Here is a 20,000-nt window from a genome sequence, read left to right as displayed (position 1 = left end):
CTGTCTGTCTGATCTATATCTATCTCTGTCAATCTGTCTATCTGTCTGTCTGATCTATATCTATCTCTGTCAATCTATCTATCTGTCTGTCTGATCTATATCTATCTCTGTCAATCTGTCTATCTATCTGTCTGATCTATATCTATCTCTGTCAATCTATCTATCTGTCTGTCTGATCTATATCTATCTCTGTCAATCTGTCTGTCTGATCTATATCTATCTCTGTCAATCTGTCTGTCTGATCTATATCTATCTCTGTCAATCTGTCTGTCTGATCTATATCTATCTCTGTCAATCTGTCTGTCTGATCTATATCTATCTCTGTCAATCTGTCTGTCTGATCTATATCTATCTCTGTCAATCTGTCTGTCTGATCTATATCTGTCTCGATCTATATCTATCTCTGTCAATCTGTCTGTCTGTCTGTCTGTCTGATCTATATCTATCTCTGTCAATCTGTCTATCTGTCTGTCTGATCTATATCTATCTCTGTCAATCTGTCTGTCTGATCTATATCTATCTCTGTCAATCTGTCTGTCTGTCTGTCTGATCTATATCTATCTCTGTCAATCTGTCTATCTGTCTGTCTGATCTATATCTATCTCTGTCAATCTATCTATCTGTCTGTCTGATCTATATCTATCTCTGTCAATCTATCTATCTGTCTGATCTATATCTATCTCTGTCAATCTATCTATCTGTCTGATCTATATCTATCTCTGTCAATCTGTCTATCTGTCTGATCTATATCTATCTCTGTCAATCTATCTATCTGTCTGATCTATATCTATCTCTGTCAATCTATCTATCTGTCTGATCTATATCTATCTCTGTCAATCTGTCTATCTGTCTGTCTGATCTATATCTATCTCTGTCAATCTGTCTATCAGTCTGTCTGATCTATATCTATCTCTGTCAATCTGTCTATCTGTCTGATCTATATCTATCTCTGTCAATCTATCTATCTGTCTGATCTATATCTATCTCTGTCAATCTGTCTATCTGATCTATATCTATCTCTGTCAATCTATCTATCTGTCTGTCTGATCTATATCTATCTCTGTCAATCTATCTATCTGTCTGATCTATATCTATCTCTGTCAATCTATCTATCTGTCTGTCTGATCTATATCTATCTCTGTCAATCTGTCTGTCTGATCTATATCTATCTCTGTCAATCTGTCTGTCTGTCTGTCTGATCTATATCTATCTCTGTCAATCTGTCTGTCTGTCTGTCTGATCTATTATCTATCTATCTATCTATCTGTCTGTCTGATCTATATCTATCTCTGTCAATCTGTCTGTCTGTCTATCTGATCTATATCTATCTCTGTCAATCTATCTGTCTGTCTGTCTGATCTATATCTATCTCTGTCAATCTATCTATCTGTCTGTCTGATCTATAGCTATCTCTGTCAATCTGTCTATCTGTCTGTCTGATCTATATCTATCTCTGTCAATCTATCTATCTGTCTGTCTGATCTATAGCTATCTCTGTCAATCTGTCTATCTGTCTGTCTGATCTATATCTATCTCTGTCAATCTATCTATCTGTCTGTCTGATCTATATCTATCTCTGTCAATCTATCTATCTGTCTGATCTATATCTATCTCTGTCAATCTGTCTGTCTGTTCTATATCTATCTCTGTCAATCTATCTATCTGTCTGTCTGATCTATATCTATCTCTGTCAATCTGTCTGTCTGATCTATATCTATCTCTGTCAATCTGTCTGTCTGTCTGTCTGATCTATATCTATCTCTGTCAATCTGTCTGTCTGATCTATTATCTATCTCTGTCAATCTATCTATCTATCTATCTATCTGTCTGTCTGATCTATATCTATCTCTGTCAATCTGTCTGTCTGTCTGTCTGATCTATATCTATCTCTGTCAATCTATCTGTCTGTCTGTCTGATCTATATCTATCTCTGTCAATCTATCTATCTGTCTGTCTGATCTATATCTATCTCTGTCAATCTGTCTATCTGTCTGTCTGATCTATATCTATCTCTGTCAATCTATCTATCTGTCTGTCTGATCTATAGCTATCTCTGTCAATCTGTCTATCTGTCTGATCTATATCTATCTCTGTCAATCTATCTATCTGTCTGTCTGATCTATATCTATCTCTGTCAATCTGTCTGTCTGATCTATATCTATCTCTGTCAATCTGTCTGTCTGTCTGTCTGATCTATATCTATCTCTGTCAATCTGTCTGTCTGATCTATTATCTATCTCTGTCAATCTATCTATCTATCTATCTATCTATCTATCTGTCTGTCTGATCTATATCTATCTCTGTCAATCTGTCTGTCTGTCTATCTGATCTATATCTATCTCTGTCAATCTATCTGTCTGTCTGATCTATATCTATCTCTGTCAATCTATCTGTCTGTCTGTCTGATCTATATCTATCTCTGTCAATCTGTCTGTCTGTCTGTCTGATCTATATCTATCTCTGTCAATCTGTCTGTCTGTCTGATCTATATCTATCTCTGTCAATCTATCTGTCTGTCTGTCTGATCTATATCTATCTCTGTCAATCTATCTGTCTGTCTGATCTATATCTATCTCTGTCAATCTATCTGTCTGTCTGTCTGATTTATATCTATCTCTGTCAATCTATCTGTCTGTCTATCTGACCTATATCTATCTCTGTCAATCTATCTGTCTGTCTGTCTGATCTATATCTATCTCTGTCAATCTGTCTGTCTGTCTGTCTGATCTATATCTATCTCTGTCAATCTATCTATCTATCTATCTATCTATCTGTCTGTCTGATCGATATCTATCTCTGTCAATCTGTCTGTCTGTCTGTCTGATCTATATCTATCTCTGTCAATCTGTCTGTCTGATCTGTATCTATCTCTGTCAATCTATCTATCTATCTATCTATCTATCTATCTGTCTGTCTGATCTATATCTATCTCTGTCAATCTGTCTGTCTGTCTGTCTGTCTGATCTATATCTATCTCTGTCTATCTATCTGTCTGATCTATATCTGTCAATCTATCTATCTGTCTGTCTGATCTATATCTATCTCTGTCAGTCTATCTGTCCATCTGTCTATCTGTGTGTTTATCTATCTCTATCCATCAGTATATCATCTATCTGTCTGTCCATCTGACTGTCTGTTTCTATCTATCTTTCTGTCTGTCTAAACTTGTATCATATTGCTTGTCTCCATGTCTTTTAGGAGCTAAATTCCCCATAAAATGGACGGCCCCTGAAGCCATTAATTACGGTTCCTTTACCATTAAATCTGACATGTGGTCTTTTGGTGTTCTTATATACGAAACTGTCACCTATGGCAAAACCCCCTATGCAGGTGAGTGGAGCATAATCTAGAGCACACTTCTTCACTCAGTATTTAAAATACGGTAATGTGATATGATCTGCACAAACACTTCCCATAACAAGATCTTATAAAATAACCTCAACTATATCATAGTCATAATAGATGCCAAATGGACCTCCTTTGCTGCCACCTTGTGGCAAAAACAAGACCTTTGAATAGATGTAATGGCTGCAATCAGCAGCTGAAGACATCCTCAGCTTTTCAGTCCCTTTCCATCTCTCTTCTCCAGGCCTGAGCAATAGTGAGGTGATGGTGAAAGTTCAGCGGGGATATCGGATGCAGTGTCCCGAGAACTGCCCTCAAGAGCTCTATGACTTCATGAAGATGTGCTGGAAGGACAAACCTGAGGAGAGACCCACCTTTGAATACATGCAGAGTGCCTTGGAGGATTATAACACTGCCACTGAGGGCCAGTACCAACAACAATAAGACAATAACTCCCATGCCAACAGGACAGTTAAAGGAGCTCTTGATGAACATGTCCATTTACTTTTTTTAAAATCAATGTTTTAGCTTTAAATGCATATGAATGTATATAGGAAAGTGTATATCTGAGGCACAGTATCTATTCACCAATTAAGCTTTTAACCATTTTGTAATCACCTTTCTTTCGCTAGTTAATTTTCATCGTCCCACAGTGTGAAGTGTGATAACTCTGTTAACCAAAAATTACACCATTATCCACATTGAATTAATTGCATGTGTTATGACAATAATTATGTGACCCAATTATATTATACATATACTAGCATAAAACTAATATATATGTAGATATTTGAGCCACCAACCAAATGCACAACAATACATATGAAATACACTTTGGTGAATTAAAGTACCAATTTCCTTCCATAAGAGCAAAATCGGCACATTATTCCAAAGTGCTGTTCAACTGTCCACCAAGTATAGTCGGGACATTACTGATGTAAAGCACCATCACTATTTGAAAGAAATTTTTGATCAAATCTAGACAGCAGCATCACTCCATCACCTTATCCTTGAGTAATCATGATAAACTGATCATTTGGTGCTAGAAAATCACTTGCCACTATATATAAAAAAAAAAAAAAACACTGCAGATTTCATCCAAAAGGTGTAACTACAGTCTTCAAAGACAAAGCACAACTGTCTCTAACAAGGACAGAAAGAGATGTGGAAGACCAGATGTGCAACTGAACAAGAGGATAAGTACATCAGAGTCTCTAGTTTGAGAAATAGACACCTCACATGTCCTCCGCTGACAGCTTCATTGAATTCTACCTGCTCAACACCAGTTTCATGTACAACAGTAAAGAGAAGACTCAGGAGGACTTATGGGAAGAACTGCAAAGAAAAAGACACTTTTGAAACAGACTTAGGCACTACTTTCCAGGTCTTCTGAAGCAATACAATAGATTTGGGTAAAGAACAGACCGAAGTTATACGCTGAAAATGGTCCCCTCATCTGCAGCTCTAAAAGATTTCAATTTGGCATGTCAGTCTTTTACACAAAGATATCATATGACATCAGAATAATACAAATAAAACGTTTTCTATAGCGCCTTCAGAAGTTGCATCTCAAAGCACTTTACTATAGAAAAATAAAAATGAATTAGTGTGGACATAGCCTAAGCTTGAGTACAGGGGCGTTTCTAGAGACTCTGGGGACCCCAGGCAGAAGGGACCTGGTGACCCCCCCACTACCCGGCCCTGCTTGCCCCACTCCGAATAGGCGGGTACGCTAACAAGGAAGCTAAAGGCTACAACCTCCAGCTGGCTCCAGTTACATATAAGCCAACACCGATGCATGCATGAGATAAGACAGAAATAACCAAATAAGTATCAAGAGTCAGAAAACCTCTCAGCATATACTTTAGAACTCAAAGCATTTATTGCCAAAATGGCAAAGGACCATCTATACACATGATCAATTTCCTTGTTTAATTCATCTTCAATTTAGTATTACTGACCAGCACTGCCACTCCCCCCACACACACACACACACACTCTCTCTCTACAGGGGCACCATCTTCACCAGCTGCCGCTCCCTCGCACATGCAAACCATGAATCACCACCGCCCCACCAAAAAAAACCTCCATATTCCACAATCCAATGTTGGCAGATACATTACAATGACTTTTGCGTTTTAAATAAAGGGAAGAGCAAATTTGAGGCAAATCGACATTATGCCACAAAATGCCGTCAATGTCAAAAAGCCGAACATAGTTTTGAACCCGGAACATTCCTATAAGAAGTGTATCGATATGCGTTGAAAATAAAATGGTTCACAGCATGTTTGGGACAAAAACAAGCCATCAAGACACCATGGAGTTTAGAATAAAAACATTTTTATTACACAATATAGAAATACATTTAAAATAACATTAGAAAGTTAAAATACAGCAGTGCTTCGGGTATGCGATCAGCTAGGCTTCTTCCTAAGAGACGTTGTAGCCCTTACGGACTTTCTAATCGTGCGGCACAGGCTGCCCGTAGACTGTGGCGTCATCGATTCTTTGATGTTGACCAACAGACCACGTCTTGTACGGGACTGCCCGGCAGAGTCATTTGTCAACTTTGCCATCTCCTCCCTCAAACTGCTCAACTCCGTCCCCTTGCTCGAGACGTCGCTCTGCAAGCGCTCCATTTCTCGCTCCTGTATATAATAAGAGGCTGTTATAAAGTGCACAGGTCCATTGGTTTGTTCTGCGTGCATGCACGAGTTGGTGTACGTACCAGGCTCGAGAGTTTGTTCTGAAGATTCTGGACCTCAGCAAGTTTCTCCATGTAGCTCTCGCCTGCTTCCTGCAGGGTCTCATTCAACTCGCTGATCCGCTGCTCCAGAGACACGATCAACTAAAAATAAATACAAAAGACATTAAAGTAAACGAATCATGAACGTGCTACAGAAACATTGGTGTCGATTTACCTCTTGCTTCTCAACACACATTTTCTCCAAAACACACTTCTCCTTGTACAACAGTTTAAACCTCACTCCATCTCCAGAGATAAAACAGGAGAATAGAGATTAGATCACAATAACTACAGTCTCACATTAGAGATGTTGCATTCAACACACACCAGTCTCCTCTTTGGCCGGCAAAGGGTCTGTCTGCATGGAGTTCTCTTGTTTGAGAGGAGTTGTAGATCTGGATGACGGACTGGATGCAGAACACCTGCATTTCTGTTCCAACTCACTCACAAGCTTCTCAAGCTCCTGCAAGAGTTGGGAGAACAGGAACTCAGGAGGATAAAAGTTTGCAGTATAGCCAGCTTAAATTGTAAAGAAAGTATTCTAGTATAATTGTGCCATTTGCCCTCAGGTGGGATGTCGGAGAGCAAGCGTTTGCACATACTTGGACTCGCTCTTGCTCCTCATTGTATTCCTCTAAAGGAACGTAATCGTCCTCCAGTCTCTCCAGAGCACACTGGTACGCATGCTCCTTCAAAGCCTCTTTATACATGTCAAACGTGCTGTCCATCTTCTCTTCATAGCTCTCCTTTAGATCAACTATCTGACGACTTTAAAAAAAGATAAGTGATGAAATACCTCCAAGCCACTTTTGCAAAACAGTCGGTTTCATTGCTTATAAATGCAACCGCACACACCTGTGCAGCTCCTCCGCCTCCATGATTTGCTGCAGCATTGCATCCCCCATTTCTTTCCGTATCTGTATTTCCTGCAGCAGATTCTTTCTGCGCTCGACCAACAACTTGACACGCAAAGTCTCCACCAAGTTCATCAGCTCCTGCGACACAAACTCAAATGTTTAATGGACAGTTGCGCCTCATTTCCCGTTTAACTTCTGCCTAGTATACACTACACGACTCAAGCTAGTCTCCTCTGTTTCGAGATGACTAGTCTACAACAAAGTCTCAGATCTCGACAAATGTCTTGTTGTGGGCGCACTTCTGCAACATGCAGAGACTAGTCCCAGAAGCTACAACGGTTTTAAAACAGCTTCATATCTTGACGAGGGAAAGACCGACAATTAGCCACAACCAATGAAATGGTGCAAGAGAAGGGAGAGGTATTAGGAAACCGAAGACAAACAGAAAACAACATGTCACCCACGGTCTTTATTTTCAACTGTTTATTTTAGCAAATTTGTGCCAATAAGCAAAAAGGACAGCTCTCGCCAATTTTTCATGTTTGTTGGCATTATCAAGAATAAACTGCACGAGTTTGTGAATTAATTTCGTTACAGTTTTTGGATGCATTTTGGGCAGTACTGAAACAGGACGACACTAAAAGGCAGCTGTAACAGCCGGTTACGTGCAGATGTAAAAGGGAAAGCAGCGTACGATCGGAAAACAAGACAAACGAATGACCATGCACAATAGGGACATCAGAAGCTCCGTTACAGGTACCGCACTAAAATAACTACGAATACTGCTCTGGGCGCAATGTTTGCAAATTAAGAGAAATGGTGTGCTGGTTTTTATTGCCTTAGTCTTTTACTTGTTGGCACTTTATCATCATCCTCAGACGTAATGATTGACGTCCTCATGAAATTAGAGACTCTACTCAAAATCAGAACACATGGTCAAAAGAGACGACTCGGTGTAACGGTGGTGTGTTTCGCTTGTACATTTGTGATCTTACATCTTAATACCAGTTCACACATGGCCTCAGTCGGAGACTAATGGTCGTGTAGTTGATAAACTACAGTCCTGTCCTGAGAAAATACTGAGTCGCAGAGTGCCGACTGAAAGTCATGTAGAGTCTGCTTGGATTATGTCAAGTTAATCAGAACTTTTATAAACACGTCTCGCCACACCTTTGTTTGGCTCAATTCATTGCACGGAGTCTAGTTTTGTTTTTTTTAAATGCATTTGGATTGAACGGCCCCCTATGAGTTCAACTGAAGCAATACATCACCTCTTGGGGTAATATTGACATATCAGCCTCATCATCACCATCCAGCAACTCTTCCTCTGATAGGTAAACATCCACGGCCTGATCATCAATCACTCCATTCTTGAGCAATGACTTCCCATCCCGACCAACCAGTCGTGGAGCCAGAGACTCCAGAGATCGCTGAGGGATCACCTGTACAACCTAAAACAATTCATTATAATCACTATATAGCATTTAGGACAGGGCCACAATTAAACCCACAGCTGATGGACCAGTCCCCAATGACTATAGAATTGTATGTTTCTGTAGCGGAAATAAAAAAAATAAATAAATAAAATCACAAGTTCAGAAAAATAAACCACATTAAACAGTGGAGTACCACAAACCTGCTTAGCAACCGCAGAGAACTTCATGACATGGAGAGTCTCGTCATAAGTGGAGGAACACTGGTTAATGTTCACAATCATGGAAGCCCTGCCACGGCCACAGAACATTCCCTGGAACAGCCGCGTCAGTTTGCTTTCTCGAAATGGGATGTAATTGGTCTTCGGCCTCAGAATGGCAAGCAGGAACACACACAAGGTTTGGAAAACACACCAATGAATATAGCACATAAAAGCCAGAGAGTCTTAGTTGTAGGGATGCAAGGTTCAGGATCCATTGTTAAATTTGAATTTTTTTTTTTTAAGGGCTGTCAATAGATTAATTTCATTGAATTAAAATATGCTGATTAATCAAATTAAATGCAACATATATTTGCTGAGAAAGTCCCTCTAACGGTAATTCAATATTTAATGATTAATAGTTAAATTAAGGCAAGTAAAAAGCATTAGTGTGGCAGACAAGCAAAGCATTGGAAAAAAAAAAAAAAAAAAAAGTGACTTCACAAGGTGACCGTGGCCTACAGTCCACAGCTGGAGTTTTGCTTACTGCCCCCTGCTGAAAACAGGTGGTTTCAAAAGCTTAAAAATCTTACATTTGCATCAATGGTAGAAATATTCCTTATAACGGTGCAGGAACAAGACAAATGACATTCATTTTAACAGTTATTTTCCTATACAATTAGTCGCTCAATTAATGCATTAAATCAACAGCCCGGATATTAGACTGTTCCCTGTATAATTTACAGCATTAGTTGAGATTTTCAATTACAACGTACTGAATTACACCCAAAATTATCAGAATAGAATCAAATCAGGAAATCTGTATTGATACCCAGTCCTACTTAGTTTTTGGTATAGGCAAGTATTTGCTTTTACCGGTCACTTTGGTTATTCCGGAGTGCCGCAATGCACTTGCCCAGGATCAGCAAGGAATTGTTGATGTTTCCAGCTTCTTTCAGACGATCTCCAAACGTTTTCGTTTTGTTGCATCTTTCAGAGCCAGCCAAGTCACAAAGCGAAAGACTTTTCACAAAAGCATAAAAGCAAAATCGTTACCGCTTAAAACAAACCAATTTGCTCCAAAACAAAGGTTTAAAAGTGGACTTACTCCGACAGTCCCTGAACATCCACTCCCTCAATCCGTATCAGTTTGATGGTGAAGATGCTGTGACTGCAAACAGACCAAAGAAAAAAAAAAAATGTAACTCCGTATTTAACAGTAACATTCAGAACAATTTATTTTAAGCCATACCAATAGAAGCTGATATTTATGGCCAAAGATAATCTAAGATAAAATATTTTATTGTCCTGGGCTGCATTTCCCAAAACATTGTAAGACCAAGTAGATTGTAGAAACCATTGGTGCCAATGTTGCTACCATATTAAGCTTGCGATGCTTTTGGGAAATGCAGCCCATGTCTTGTGAACCATCATCCTAAAAAGCATTTAATTGTCACACACACACACACACACAGTAGTGTTTCCATGTTTTATGGGGACTTTCCATAGACATAATGGTTTTTATACTGTACAAACTTTATATTCTATCCCCTAAACCTAACCCTACCCCTAAACCTAACCCTCACAGAACACTTTCTGCATTTTTACATTTTCAAAAAACATAATTTAGTATGATTTATAAGCTGTTTTCCTCATGGGGACCAACAAAATGTCCCCACAAGGTCAAAAATTTCAGGTTTTACTATCCTTATGGGGACATTTGGTCCCCACAAAGTGATAAATACACGCTCACACACACATAAGACGCACACACACTAGATTTTGGAGAGTTAACACTTCTGTTAATTGGCTAAGCAAAATACATTATCAGCTGATGCCAATAAAAAAAAATAACGCGAAAAGGTCAAATAGCCAATCACATGCGCATGCCGAATTATTGGTCTATCACTAATTAAAACCTCCACAATCCAGTAACGTATGCCTAAAGAGACAGTGAAATCTGCCATGGAGGCACAAAATGGGGGATTCTACCAAGTCAAAAGATTGGGGGGGTTATAAGAGTGAATCAAGCAAACAAATGTGTTGATTTTACCAGTAACAAAGGCTTTTACGTTTTTGGCCAAGTTGTCCTGATCACACATTACTGCTTTAAACTGCAGTGTCCATTGCAATTCTGTGTGCAAGCCCCTTTATAACATCTTTAAAAAAGGTAAACAGCTCAAGGCCAACCTTCTGCTGGAAGACTGGTTCATCTTCGTTGCTGCTGCACTGCGGTTCTTATTGCCAACCCGCAGAAACTTACTGGCCTCGTCTGCATTCTGCACATTTACCCATTTCAAATCTAAAATACACCGACAACATTGAAAAATGAAGTTAACCATGCATGCCAGCATCTCTTCGCTTGAAGAAATCAATGGAGGAACTTCACCTCTGACGTAAGAGCTCCCAGCGCCGTCTTCACACACTCGCAGGGCAGCACGTCTTTTGGTTTTGCTGGTTTGGCTCGGCTGGAGCAGATCATACACATGCTCGTTGTAGATCTCGTAAAAAGCCACCCAAACGGAGTAAAGACAATGCCCTTCGTCAACCACTCCGTCTGCACTGTCAGCTGAAGGCATGGGGACAGATTGAACCTTTGTACTCCCTTCGACCAGCTCAATTTAAGAGATTATAGTGCTTCTACCTGTATGATCATATGAGACTCCAGAAAATGACAGACTATTGACGGATGAGGAGCTTCTACTTCTGGATTTTGTGGTCTCATGCTCCTGAGAACATTGAAGTCAAACAGAGGGTGGGAGACAAGACTATCAGAAACGGTAAACAGCATCATGCTAAAAAGTACTGGAATGTGTTGGATCTACATCGGAAAGAACAGCAAAAACTGTACAGTAGGAGAATGGAGACTCGTCTTAAACCAACTGTTTAACAGGTGCATGAAGATGGGGTCAAGACAGGGCTGGACTGGGAAGAGAAATGGGCACATCCCTTCTGCGTAACGCGACGGCTCATAGCTCCCAGTCCAGCCCTGAATTGACCCAATCTTCATGCACCTGTTAAACAGTTGGAAAAATTCCCAGTATGCCAGATCACCAGTCCAGCCCTGGGTCAAGACCATAAATGGTTGAAGCTGATAAATTCAAATATTTAAAATGTTAGAGATTGTGCTTCACATTTCACACCTGGCAGACACTTCATTGCCCAAAGTGCGCACCATATTGGTTAGTTTTATAACTACAGTATCTCTCATACACCAGTGTTTCTTCAACTTCCGACATTCCCAAAGGTTTTCATTTCATTCAAACGAAAAGATTATCTTCCGTATATGAAGGTAACATTAAAACTGACTCCCAGGACTTCCCATTTACTTTTGGTACTTTTCAAATGCCTTTAAAAGTATAGATTTGAGCATTTTAGCCTTTTCCCAGGCTTTCAAACTATGAATATTAATTTCTTGCAATGAATTTCCCAAATTACAAATGTCCCTCAGTTGTGCCATCATTTTGACCACACCAAACAATTTTGCTTAGCTTTTGAAAAGTAAAAAAAAAATAAATAAATCAAGGTAAACTCACTTCCAATCAAACTGCCAAATTAAAAGTATGAAAATCTCTTAAATATTAGTCTTTAAGGATACACGACTGGACAATTTTCAATCCCATAATCCCTCAGGAACTGAGGCCTAATCACATTCAAAAGCGCGGGATTTAAAAGAACGGCGGTGAACCACGAGTCGGACGGCTCTTTTCAACTCTAAGTGATCTAAGTGATCTAATATATATATTTATATATTTTCAAAGAATGTTATTCCTTGTGCTTAAATGCTGCTCGTTTAGCAGAACCAGAGTATATTTTCACAGTTAAGTCATATATTCGGGTCACAGGTCAATACCCACGTCCCCCGGTGAAGTATTTCTGAAATCGATTCATGCTACTCACATACATGCATGCCTAAAAGAACGACGTTTTAATGCCCAAGAAGTGCATCCTTCATCAAATACAGTACATACATTGACAAAACAAATTCAAATACAGGGACGGTCTTTAAAATGTAGGTATGTCACATATGGGGTCTATTTAATCAGTACACTGTTGGACATTGTTAATAGGCAAACGAGTTAAGAGTGTGAACACCCATACGTTCAGGTTGGGTGGACTGTAGGGTTCGGTTGCTTAAAACAGGTACCTCTTTGAGCAGACTCAAGAGTGCCGCCTTGGCATTCCTCTCTGCTTTAAGTTGCTCGAAGTCCAGTTTTTGCACATCTGCACTTAAATATGGCTTCAGGTCCATGTGCTCATACTGGTGGCCAGCGATATGCTTGAACACAACGTCTAAAGTACGTGGCAAAATGCCAGGCTCTTTTGGAGAACCTAGAAACACAATGTCACATTGAATGATTCAATACATGCACCTAACAGGATAGATCGTATAAGAATATCGGCGACTGGAACTTGGACATTAGCATTAAAAGGTGCATGCAGTAATTGTTTACACTTAAACTCCAGACATATCAGTTACCTAATAAAAGACGGTTTCATCCTACATGGAGAGGGTCCCCACATGGAGGCTGCCATATTGGAATCACATGACCAGCCAGAAAATGACTAGCTTAAAACTCAGTAACCTCCCTGGACACTTTCACTCGTGTATATAATTAGTCATGGCTGACTGTAACTAGTGAATGTTTTACAATGGCATCAGTAACGGAGATCACTTTAAAATGCTGCTGCATCCACACCGCTAGGTATCACTGAAAGTCCAAGATGAACTTAAAATTACTGCGTGCACTTTTAAAATCATGGTTGATGTCTGAATTAAGTTTACCTTGTATGGTGTACGTTTTTCCAGCATTGGTCACTCCATAGCTGAACACCAATGCATTTTTTCCATTCAGAAAGTCCTGCACTTGTGAACTGATCGTTCCTCCAAAGAACTCCTCTTGAGTACATTTTGGCCCAAAGATCTACATTGCATTTTTTAGAGATTACCACCGAGAGCAATAGTAGGGTTTTGGGATTGAGATCTGTCAATCTGGGATTTTGCAGGCACTGTACCTGTGAGAAGTTGAATTTATAGACCTGTTGGCCTATTCCTTTCTCGCTGCTCTTCATGGTTGCTGATCCTTTGGGTGCATGAAGGGCAATGGTCTCAGAGCTTTCCATCACAACACAACCCTGAGAGGGAAAGGGATGTTTAAAAGAACCCAACATCCCCTGAGGTGGATATACAACTTCTATAGCATCAGACGGAGTTGTACAACACCTGATCTTCATTGCTTTTGAGTTCCTCTTCGCTGAAAGGGCGCACTTTCAAGTACACTCGAAGCTGCTGCTGGTCAGGACCTTCAACGGTCTCACTCTGGATGGGCAAAAGACATCAAAATGTACTCATAACACAAAGGACCTTGAATGAGTTCAATGCAACATCAGTACTTGTAACAGTAGTACTTCAGAGGCGTAGTTTCTGGGGTGAACACCCCTTCCCCCACTAATCAAAACAAGCAAGTGCAACCCCCTCATTATTTAATCCATGATCAATCTACACCCTTGTATTACTTGTGATGTAATGGAGGAAACTCCAGAAAGTTCCGGTAAAGCTGCATGATGAGGTTCACAGGCAGTCGACTCCATTGCCACCAACACAGTGTCTTCATTTGTTACATCAATAACTGTTTCCATGTCTTTTCAGTGATAAAACTGTCGTGTGCTTAAAATGTTAATCAAACAATGAGTTATAGTAATCACTGCATACCAAGACAACCGAACACTTCTATAGCTTAAAACCTATCTAGGTTTCTGGTTTGTTCGGATGGACGCTGTGAATTGAATTGCCGCGCTTTCCAGCAGTGGGAGGAGCAACGAACCAATCAAATCGCAACTGCTGCACCTGCTAACCAATCAGAACGTAACAGCAATCACTTCTTAACAGAGCAGTTAACGCACCTGTAAAATCACTCCTTTTAGCTTTAGGGGCGAGTCGGTATGTTCGGAATAGCATACTTTTATTTCTTTAAAATAATAATAATACAGATTTACACGTTTTATTTCAATGCAAAATTCCATAAAATTAAACCAAGTAACTTTTAATTATATATATATATATATATATATATATATATATATATATATATATATATATATATATAGATTTCAATTTGTTCAACATTGCATATAATTAAATTTGATACAAAATTATGAAATTGAAATGCATAAATCTTCAAAATAGGCACACACACACAAAATGGTGTTAGACAATATGCTATTATGAACACGTCCAATGCAAGCCAAACTACAAGTGAATTTTGGTTTATCATTTTTATTCTTGGTCCGTTTTAACGACAGGTTTAAGGTACCAAGAGTATTTTTGAAAATATTTAGCTAAATCCTTTATTACACATTTAATATATTATATACAATATATTGCATATAAAATGTAGAATTATGTTGAGCTAAAACTAGTAAAACAAATCTATCGAAACCCAATTTAAATTTTTATTAGAGATGTCCATTCTCAATTTGAATTGTTTACAGTTTGTATAATATTCTTACCATTTTTGTATTGTTTTCCAGTAAAATTACATCTACGAATAATTCAAAATAGCATTAGATATTTTTTCTGGTTTTCAGATAAATTAATTTGAGAAATATTTATGCTTATAACAAGAAAAAACTAATTGCCAATTTGGCATGAAAAATAACTAAATCAACATTGTTGGGTCTTTTTTGTTTTACCCCATTAGCAATTTTCTTTTTCTTCAGCGTAAGCTCCAATAATTTTTTTTGGTTCTGCTTAAAGAAACTTTGCCCAAGTATAAAATATATTTTTTTGCATTGTAAAATTATTGGCCAAGACGAAGCTTGAATATTTAACTGCATGGTTGAAGGCACATCAACATCTTTTTACTCAGCCTAAACACACCCATATTCTACATTTTTACAATGTGCGTATTAAGATTTGTATGAAATTTTAAAGCAGACAAATTCATTTTAACAGCCTTGTGGAAGATAGAACTACAGCTTTTTGCTAAGCTTATATAAACATGTGCTCTCGTATTTCACAATATGTAGTTCAAGACCAAGCTTTTATTCTGCAGTGCAAGTACAGAGCCCATGAAGTGACTGCAAGGGCAACACAAACACCATTTTGATGCGTTTTGTTTTGGACACAAGGCAACATGTCACAAATTACTACAACCAAAATATATAATAACCAGGACTTCTACTTTCAGATTAGAAAAAATGCTTCCCAACAAACACCACAGAAGAAATGTATCCAAAAATCTCAATTTTATTGCGCTGATTGCAAATGACACAGTAGCTCAATCTGGCAGACAGTGTTTATGCATCGGCGATGGTGACCTCCACCTCCACACCAGGCTCAATGCTGATGCTGGTGATCTGCTTGACGATCTCAGACGGGCTGTGAAGGTCAATGAGACGTTTGTGAATCCTCATTTGGAATCTATCCCAGGTCTTGGATCCTTCACCACAAGGCGTCTTACGGGTCGTGATACGCAGAGTCTACAACAACAAGATACTGGAATTTAGAACTTCAGTCACAAGAACCATTCTGACAATATAGTGCAGTTTGAAAAGCCACAAAAATGTGATTTCAATACTCATAAAACTGATATATTGAGCATTACATAACTAGTTAATGTGCGTTTACGTGCATCGAAGTACAGTAAAAAAAACTACAAATAAATCGTTATTTTACATCTGCCAAAACCATGTTTATACTTGAAATCATGGGGTTATTCTCTGCTTTTGGCATCAAAACAGTAATAGTCAAGCGCAAAACACATGCACACATTGTACCAGCTGGTATGATGCCGGTCAAGTTGTTTACATGCAGTGCAAAATCAGTGTAATGGTCAAAATTCTGTGTCAATCTGTTTATTCTTAAGCCGTTTCTGACTATACCCCGATAAAACAAGACGTTTAACGTTATTACATGACCACACACGGTGTCCGCATATTAAAGGGTTAGTTCACCCAAAAATTTTAATAATCCCATAATTTACCCACCCTCAAGCCATCTTAAGTGCATATGACTTTCTTCTTTCAGCTAAAACACAATATGAGTAATCAAAATATATCCAGCTCTTCAAAGCTTTATAATGGGAGTGAATGGTACCTTAGATTTTGAAACCCAAAAAGGTGCACCTATCCATCAAAAAAGTAATCCTTACAGCTTTAAGAGCAATTATTGACCCCCTGGAGCCTTATGGATTACTTTTTTGGTGGATGGATGCACTTTTTTGGGCTTCAAAATCTAAGGTACCATTCACTCCCATTATAAATTAAAGGCAATCCAATAATTGACCCAAAATATATTTTAAATGTAATTCCAAACCAAGAAATGTGATGGAATATTTCATTCATTCATTTTTATATAAAATTGCACTTATTACAACAAAACGTGTGTATCTATAACTGCACATTATCATATGAACAAACAGTCAGTAACTACACTGCTTGATTAGTGTCACATGTATGAACTTAATTGCAACATTAAATATACCGTAACGGTTCCAGAGATATTTAGCACTGCGTTATGTCTAATGATGTTAGACGCTCATAACGTGTGCATCAGTATAAGACTAATTCAGTAACTGCTTCAACATATAAGTGTTTTTGATTCACTAAAAAGGACCGGCTCATGAAACATTTGTTGGGAACTAGACTATCAGAAGCACCGTATGTTTCGTGATGTAGACTAAAAAGAGCCAGCTCATAACATTCATTAAGTCTATTATCACAACACACTGGTTGTGCAGTGTTTCACGCTGTAGTCCGTAGAAAGCAGCTGCTGAAATGTGCCGCTGAAAACACGGTCAAGTGTTTAGTACGCAGTTTCATCCGCATTAGCGGAAAATTGCACATACATGACGAAAGAGCCATCATAACAGCTCAGAATAATTCATATCAACGCAACGAAAGGTTCACATCCTCAGTGAGCAGCGTGATTTAATTTGAGCCCATATTAACAAATTACCTATAAGAATATTTCTACATATTTATAAAATTGTATTTAACAAGCAGGTCAGTCCCTTCAGGAACCCCAATGGGTTTATGGACCCAGGTTCAAATCCCTTGGATTGAAGAATCAGGTGCTCACCTTGGTGGGCATACGCACGGGTCCCTTCACCTTCAAGCTCTTCTCCTTGGCACCACGGATCAAATCGGCGCACACTGGAGAGAGAAAAATGGTTTACGTCAACGTCAAACTTACCCAAACAAATGGATCATTTTAAGAGAGAAGGGCTCAGAATAGCGTATAGTATAACTCATATTCAAGTCGTACAAATATTGATATCCTCATTGCCTTGTTCAATACAGACAGGGGTCTAGAATATAAACTCACCCTTTTCCAGGGACTTGACATTACGGCTGGTCAGAGTGATGCGGATACGGTGAATGGCCACCTCAGCCTCAACAGGAGCTTTGCCAGTGTCTTTGAATGCCTGTGGAAGACATGCCAGATTAATCACAAGAAGTGTCGGGTGTAATGCATCATTAATTCATTACTGTAATAAAAATTACTTTTTCATTGAAAAAAGTAAAGGGATAACTCTTCATTTTTCAGTCATTTAATTACAGTTGCTTCTGATGTAATTGTGTTAAATACTGTAGACTACAGAACAATTCCATATAAAATATATGTTAAAATATATGTTTTCTAATTTAACGCTGCCCCCTTATATTCTTTGGCCGGTTCATGAACAATTGGATTTGATGTGATTTATTTGAAAGAGTTAAAAGAAAAGTTTCATGTCTATCCTTGTATTTTTCATCTGGTCGAGTTTGAGGGTTTTAGAAAGTAATTAGTAATGCAATTAATTTTCAGACAAGAGTAATTAGTACAGTAATCTAACTACACTGTAGAAGATGTAAATGGTAGTTCATAATTAATTTTAAAAAAATTAAGTAACTTGCCCAACACTGATCACAAGTGTGCAAAGTAATTTAATAGCAAATCTAAATATTTGCTCATATTTCCTGCATTGTAAAGTTGCAACCTAAGCAGAACGATTGTTACATCATGTTAGGTCAAACAAAGATCCAAACATATAAGGGTATTTTAGTGTTTAAATAATAAATATACGTTTGTGAATAGAGTTTAATATAATTTCATGTGATGTTTGAAAACCATTCACACGCACGTCATTCACGTGCACGTGCGAGCTGCTCGTCAACACCCAAACATAGACTCAAATGAAACTAATAACGTGCATCTTTGTTGATAGGGTAGTAATATAATTTTTTAATTACCATGGTCACTAATTCCTGATCGACTTATTCGTCGCAAAGACTGAAAAGCGAACAGCGGTGAATCAGGAAGAGCACGAATGCACCTCGCTACAGTTTTTCAGGAAAGAGAGAGCGGGCGGCCTGCTCCTGTATTTATATGACACATCCGGGTACTGCTTGACATCACAAATTCGTCATCACTTCCGCCGGAAACAAAGAGAATGATTCCGCGGATTTTGTTGTATTGTTTTTTCCCGGGATTTGATGCTCAAAGTGAAACTGCACTTACATTTCTTTTGGGATTTCCTGTGTGTGTGTTTCATTGTTGTTTAAGTGTGTAGTATTTTTGGTTTTTATAACATTATTAAGTCAAAAGGGACTGAAGATTTTATTATAACTCTTTAATTTTTACATGTTCAATTTTATATTCACTTAAGCAAAGACATTAACCAAAAGCCTATTTTATATATATACAAAAGCCTATACACATATATATATATATATATATATATATATATATATATATATATATATATATATATATATATATATATATATATATATGTGCTGATATCTTAAATCGTGTCTTTCTTCTTCTTTTAATGCTTCTGTTAAATTACCCTGGCTTTAATAATAAAATAATAATACAAAAAAAGAATAAAAGAAGAAAAAAAAAATGACCAAAGATTTAAAAATATATATACTGAAATTTAAAACAAGGAAAATGCCTGTAAAGGATTTCTTTCTTAAACATGATACAGACTGAAAATATCATAATACTCTTTTTATGGTTTGATTCAAGGGCATAGCAGCCACGGGGGATGTGGGGGTCACATTGTAATTGATTAAATCATTTATTCAGGACCAGCTTGTGCTCAGTCTTTTATTGTCATGTGTGAAACAGAAGCAAGTTCTCCACAAGATGTCCTTTATTTTTGCAGCTAATGTTGCAATTATTTTGCAATAATTTAATCTTTAAAATACTATAAATATTAAAAGTAAATAATGTGTATATTTTAATATAACATTTGTATCATATTATATAGTAATATATATATATATATATATATATATATATATATATATATATATATATATATATATATATATATATATATATATATATATATTAATACTGCTCTGTAAATGTTGGATCTGTGCGAGCCACCTACTGACAGCTTTTTTTATTCTCAAGCATGGATCA

The 20,000-nt window shown here is 37.9% G+C and overlaps 3 protein-coding genes and 1 non-coding gene across 4 annotated transcripts in view; 1 reads left to right on the top strand and 3 right to left on the bottom strand.

The window, feature by feature from the left end:
- The window catches only part of LOC127658214 (tyrosine-protein kinase Lyn-like), a 19,418-nt gene extending 15,218 nt beyond the window's left edge, over window positions 1–4,200 (top strand). Inside the window, exons 12-13 of the mRNA XM_052147422.1 lie at window positions 3,199–3,330; window positions 3,590–4,200. Of these exons, the coding sequence (XP_052003382.1) occupies window positions 3,199–3,330; window positions 3,590–3,789 (332 nt within the window). The 3' untranslated portion in view covers window positions 3,790–4,200. The remainder of the gene's footprint in view (window positions 1–3,198; window positions 3,331–3,589) is intronic.
- A 1,559-nt stretch (window positions 4,201–5,759) lies between these two features.
- On the bottom strand, window positions 5,760–14,221 carry zgc:56231 (uncharacterized protein LOC406257 homolog). Its single transcript, XM_052146202.1, has 18 exons — window positions 14,099–14,221; window positions 13,806–13,901; window positions 13,598–13,717; window positions 13,368–13,506; window positions 12,729–12,913; window positions 11,226–11,310; window positions 10,971–11,150; window positions 10,772–10,883; window positions 9,690–9,752; window positions 9,458–9,604; window positions 8,585–8,750; window positions 8,220–8,399; window positions 6,947–7,086; window positions 6,694–6,859; window positions 6,413–6,554; window positions 6,267–6,331; window positions 6,074–6,193; window positions 5,760–5,993 (listed from the first exon to the last, which is right to left on the bottom strand). Exons 1-18 carry the CDS (start codon window positions 14,219–14,221, stop codon window positions 5,760–5,762), a joined length of 2,463 nt encoding a protein of 820 aa, XP_052002162.1.
- Window positions 14,222–15,814: 1,593 nt separating this feature from the next.
- On the bottom strand, window positions 15,815–18,966 carry rps20 (ribosomal protein S20). The gene is made up of 4 exons (XM_052148738.1): window positions 18,818–18,966; window positions 17,910–18,009; window positions 17,664–17,737; window positions 15,815–16,063 (listed from the first exon to the last, which is right to left on the bottom strand). Exons 1-4 carry the CDS (start codon window positions 18,818–18,820, stop codon window positions 15,881–15,883), a joined length of 360 nt encoding a protein of 119 aa, XP_052004698.1. The 5' UTR covers window positions 18,821–18,966; the 3' UTR covers window positions 15,815–15,880.
- On the bottom strand, window positions 17,804–17,872 carry LOC127652023 (small nucleolar RNA U54). The gene has a single exon (XR_007971651.1). It is a non-coding gene; the product is annotated as a small nucleolar RNA U54 (small nucleolar RNA).
- Window positions 18,967–20,000: the final 1,034 nt, after the last annotated feature.

Source organism: Xyrauchen texanus, chromosome 1, assembly GCF_025860055.1.
Source record: "Xyrauchen texanus isolate HMW12.3.18 chromosome 1, RBS_HiC_50CHRs, whole genome shotgun sequence".
In the NCBI taxonomy this organism is placed as follows: Eukaryota; Metazoa; Chordata; class Actinopteri; order Cypriniformes; family Catostomidae; genus Xyrauchen; species Xyrauchen texanus.
The sequence above is the reverse complement of the archived record's forward strand: the minus strand, read 5'-3'. Positions and strand labels throughout refer to the sequence as shown.

Bases quoted from the DNA above. Each gene is read 5' to 3' on its own strand.
- zgc:56231 (XM_052146202.1), bottom strand. From the start codon at position 14,221: ATGGAAACAGTTATTGATGTAACAAATGAAGACACTGTGTTGGTGGCA. The intron at 13,718-13,805 runs GTGTTGTACAAC...TTTCCCTCTCAG, and splicing joins TCAAAAGCAATGAAGATCAG to GGTTGTGTTGTGATGGAAAG. The intron at 9,753-10,771 runs GTTGGCCTTGAG...GTCTGTTTGCAG, and splicing joins AACCAGTCTTCCAGCAGAAG to TCACAGCATCTTCACCATCA.
- rps20 (XM_052148738.1), bottom strand. The intron at 17,738-17,909 runs GTGAGTTTATAT...TTCTCTCTCCAG, and splicing joins TGTCAAGTCCCTGGAAAAGG to TGTGCGCCGATTTGATCCGT. The intron at 16,064-17,663 runs GTGAGCACCTGA...TTGTTGTTGTAG, and splicing joins CCGTGCGTATGCCCACCAAG to ACTCTGCGTATCACGACCCG.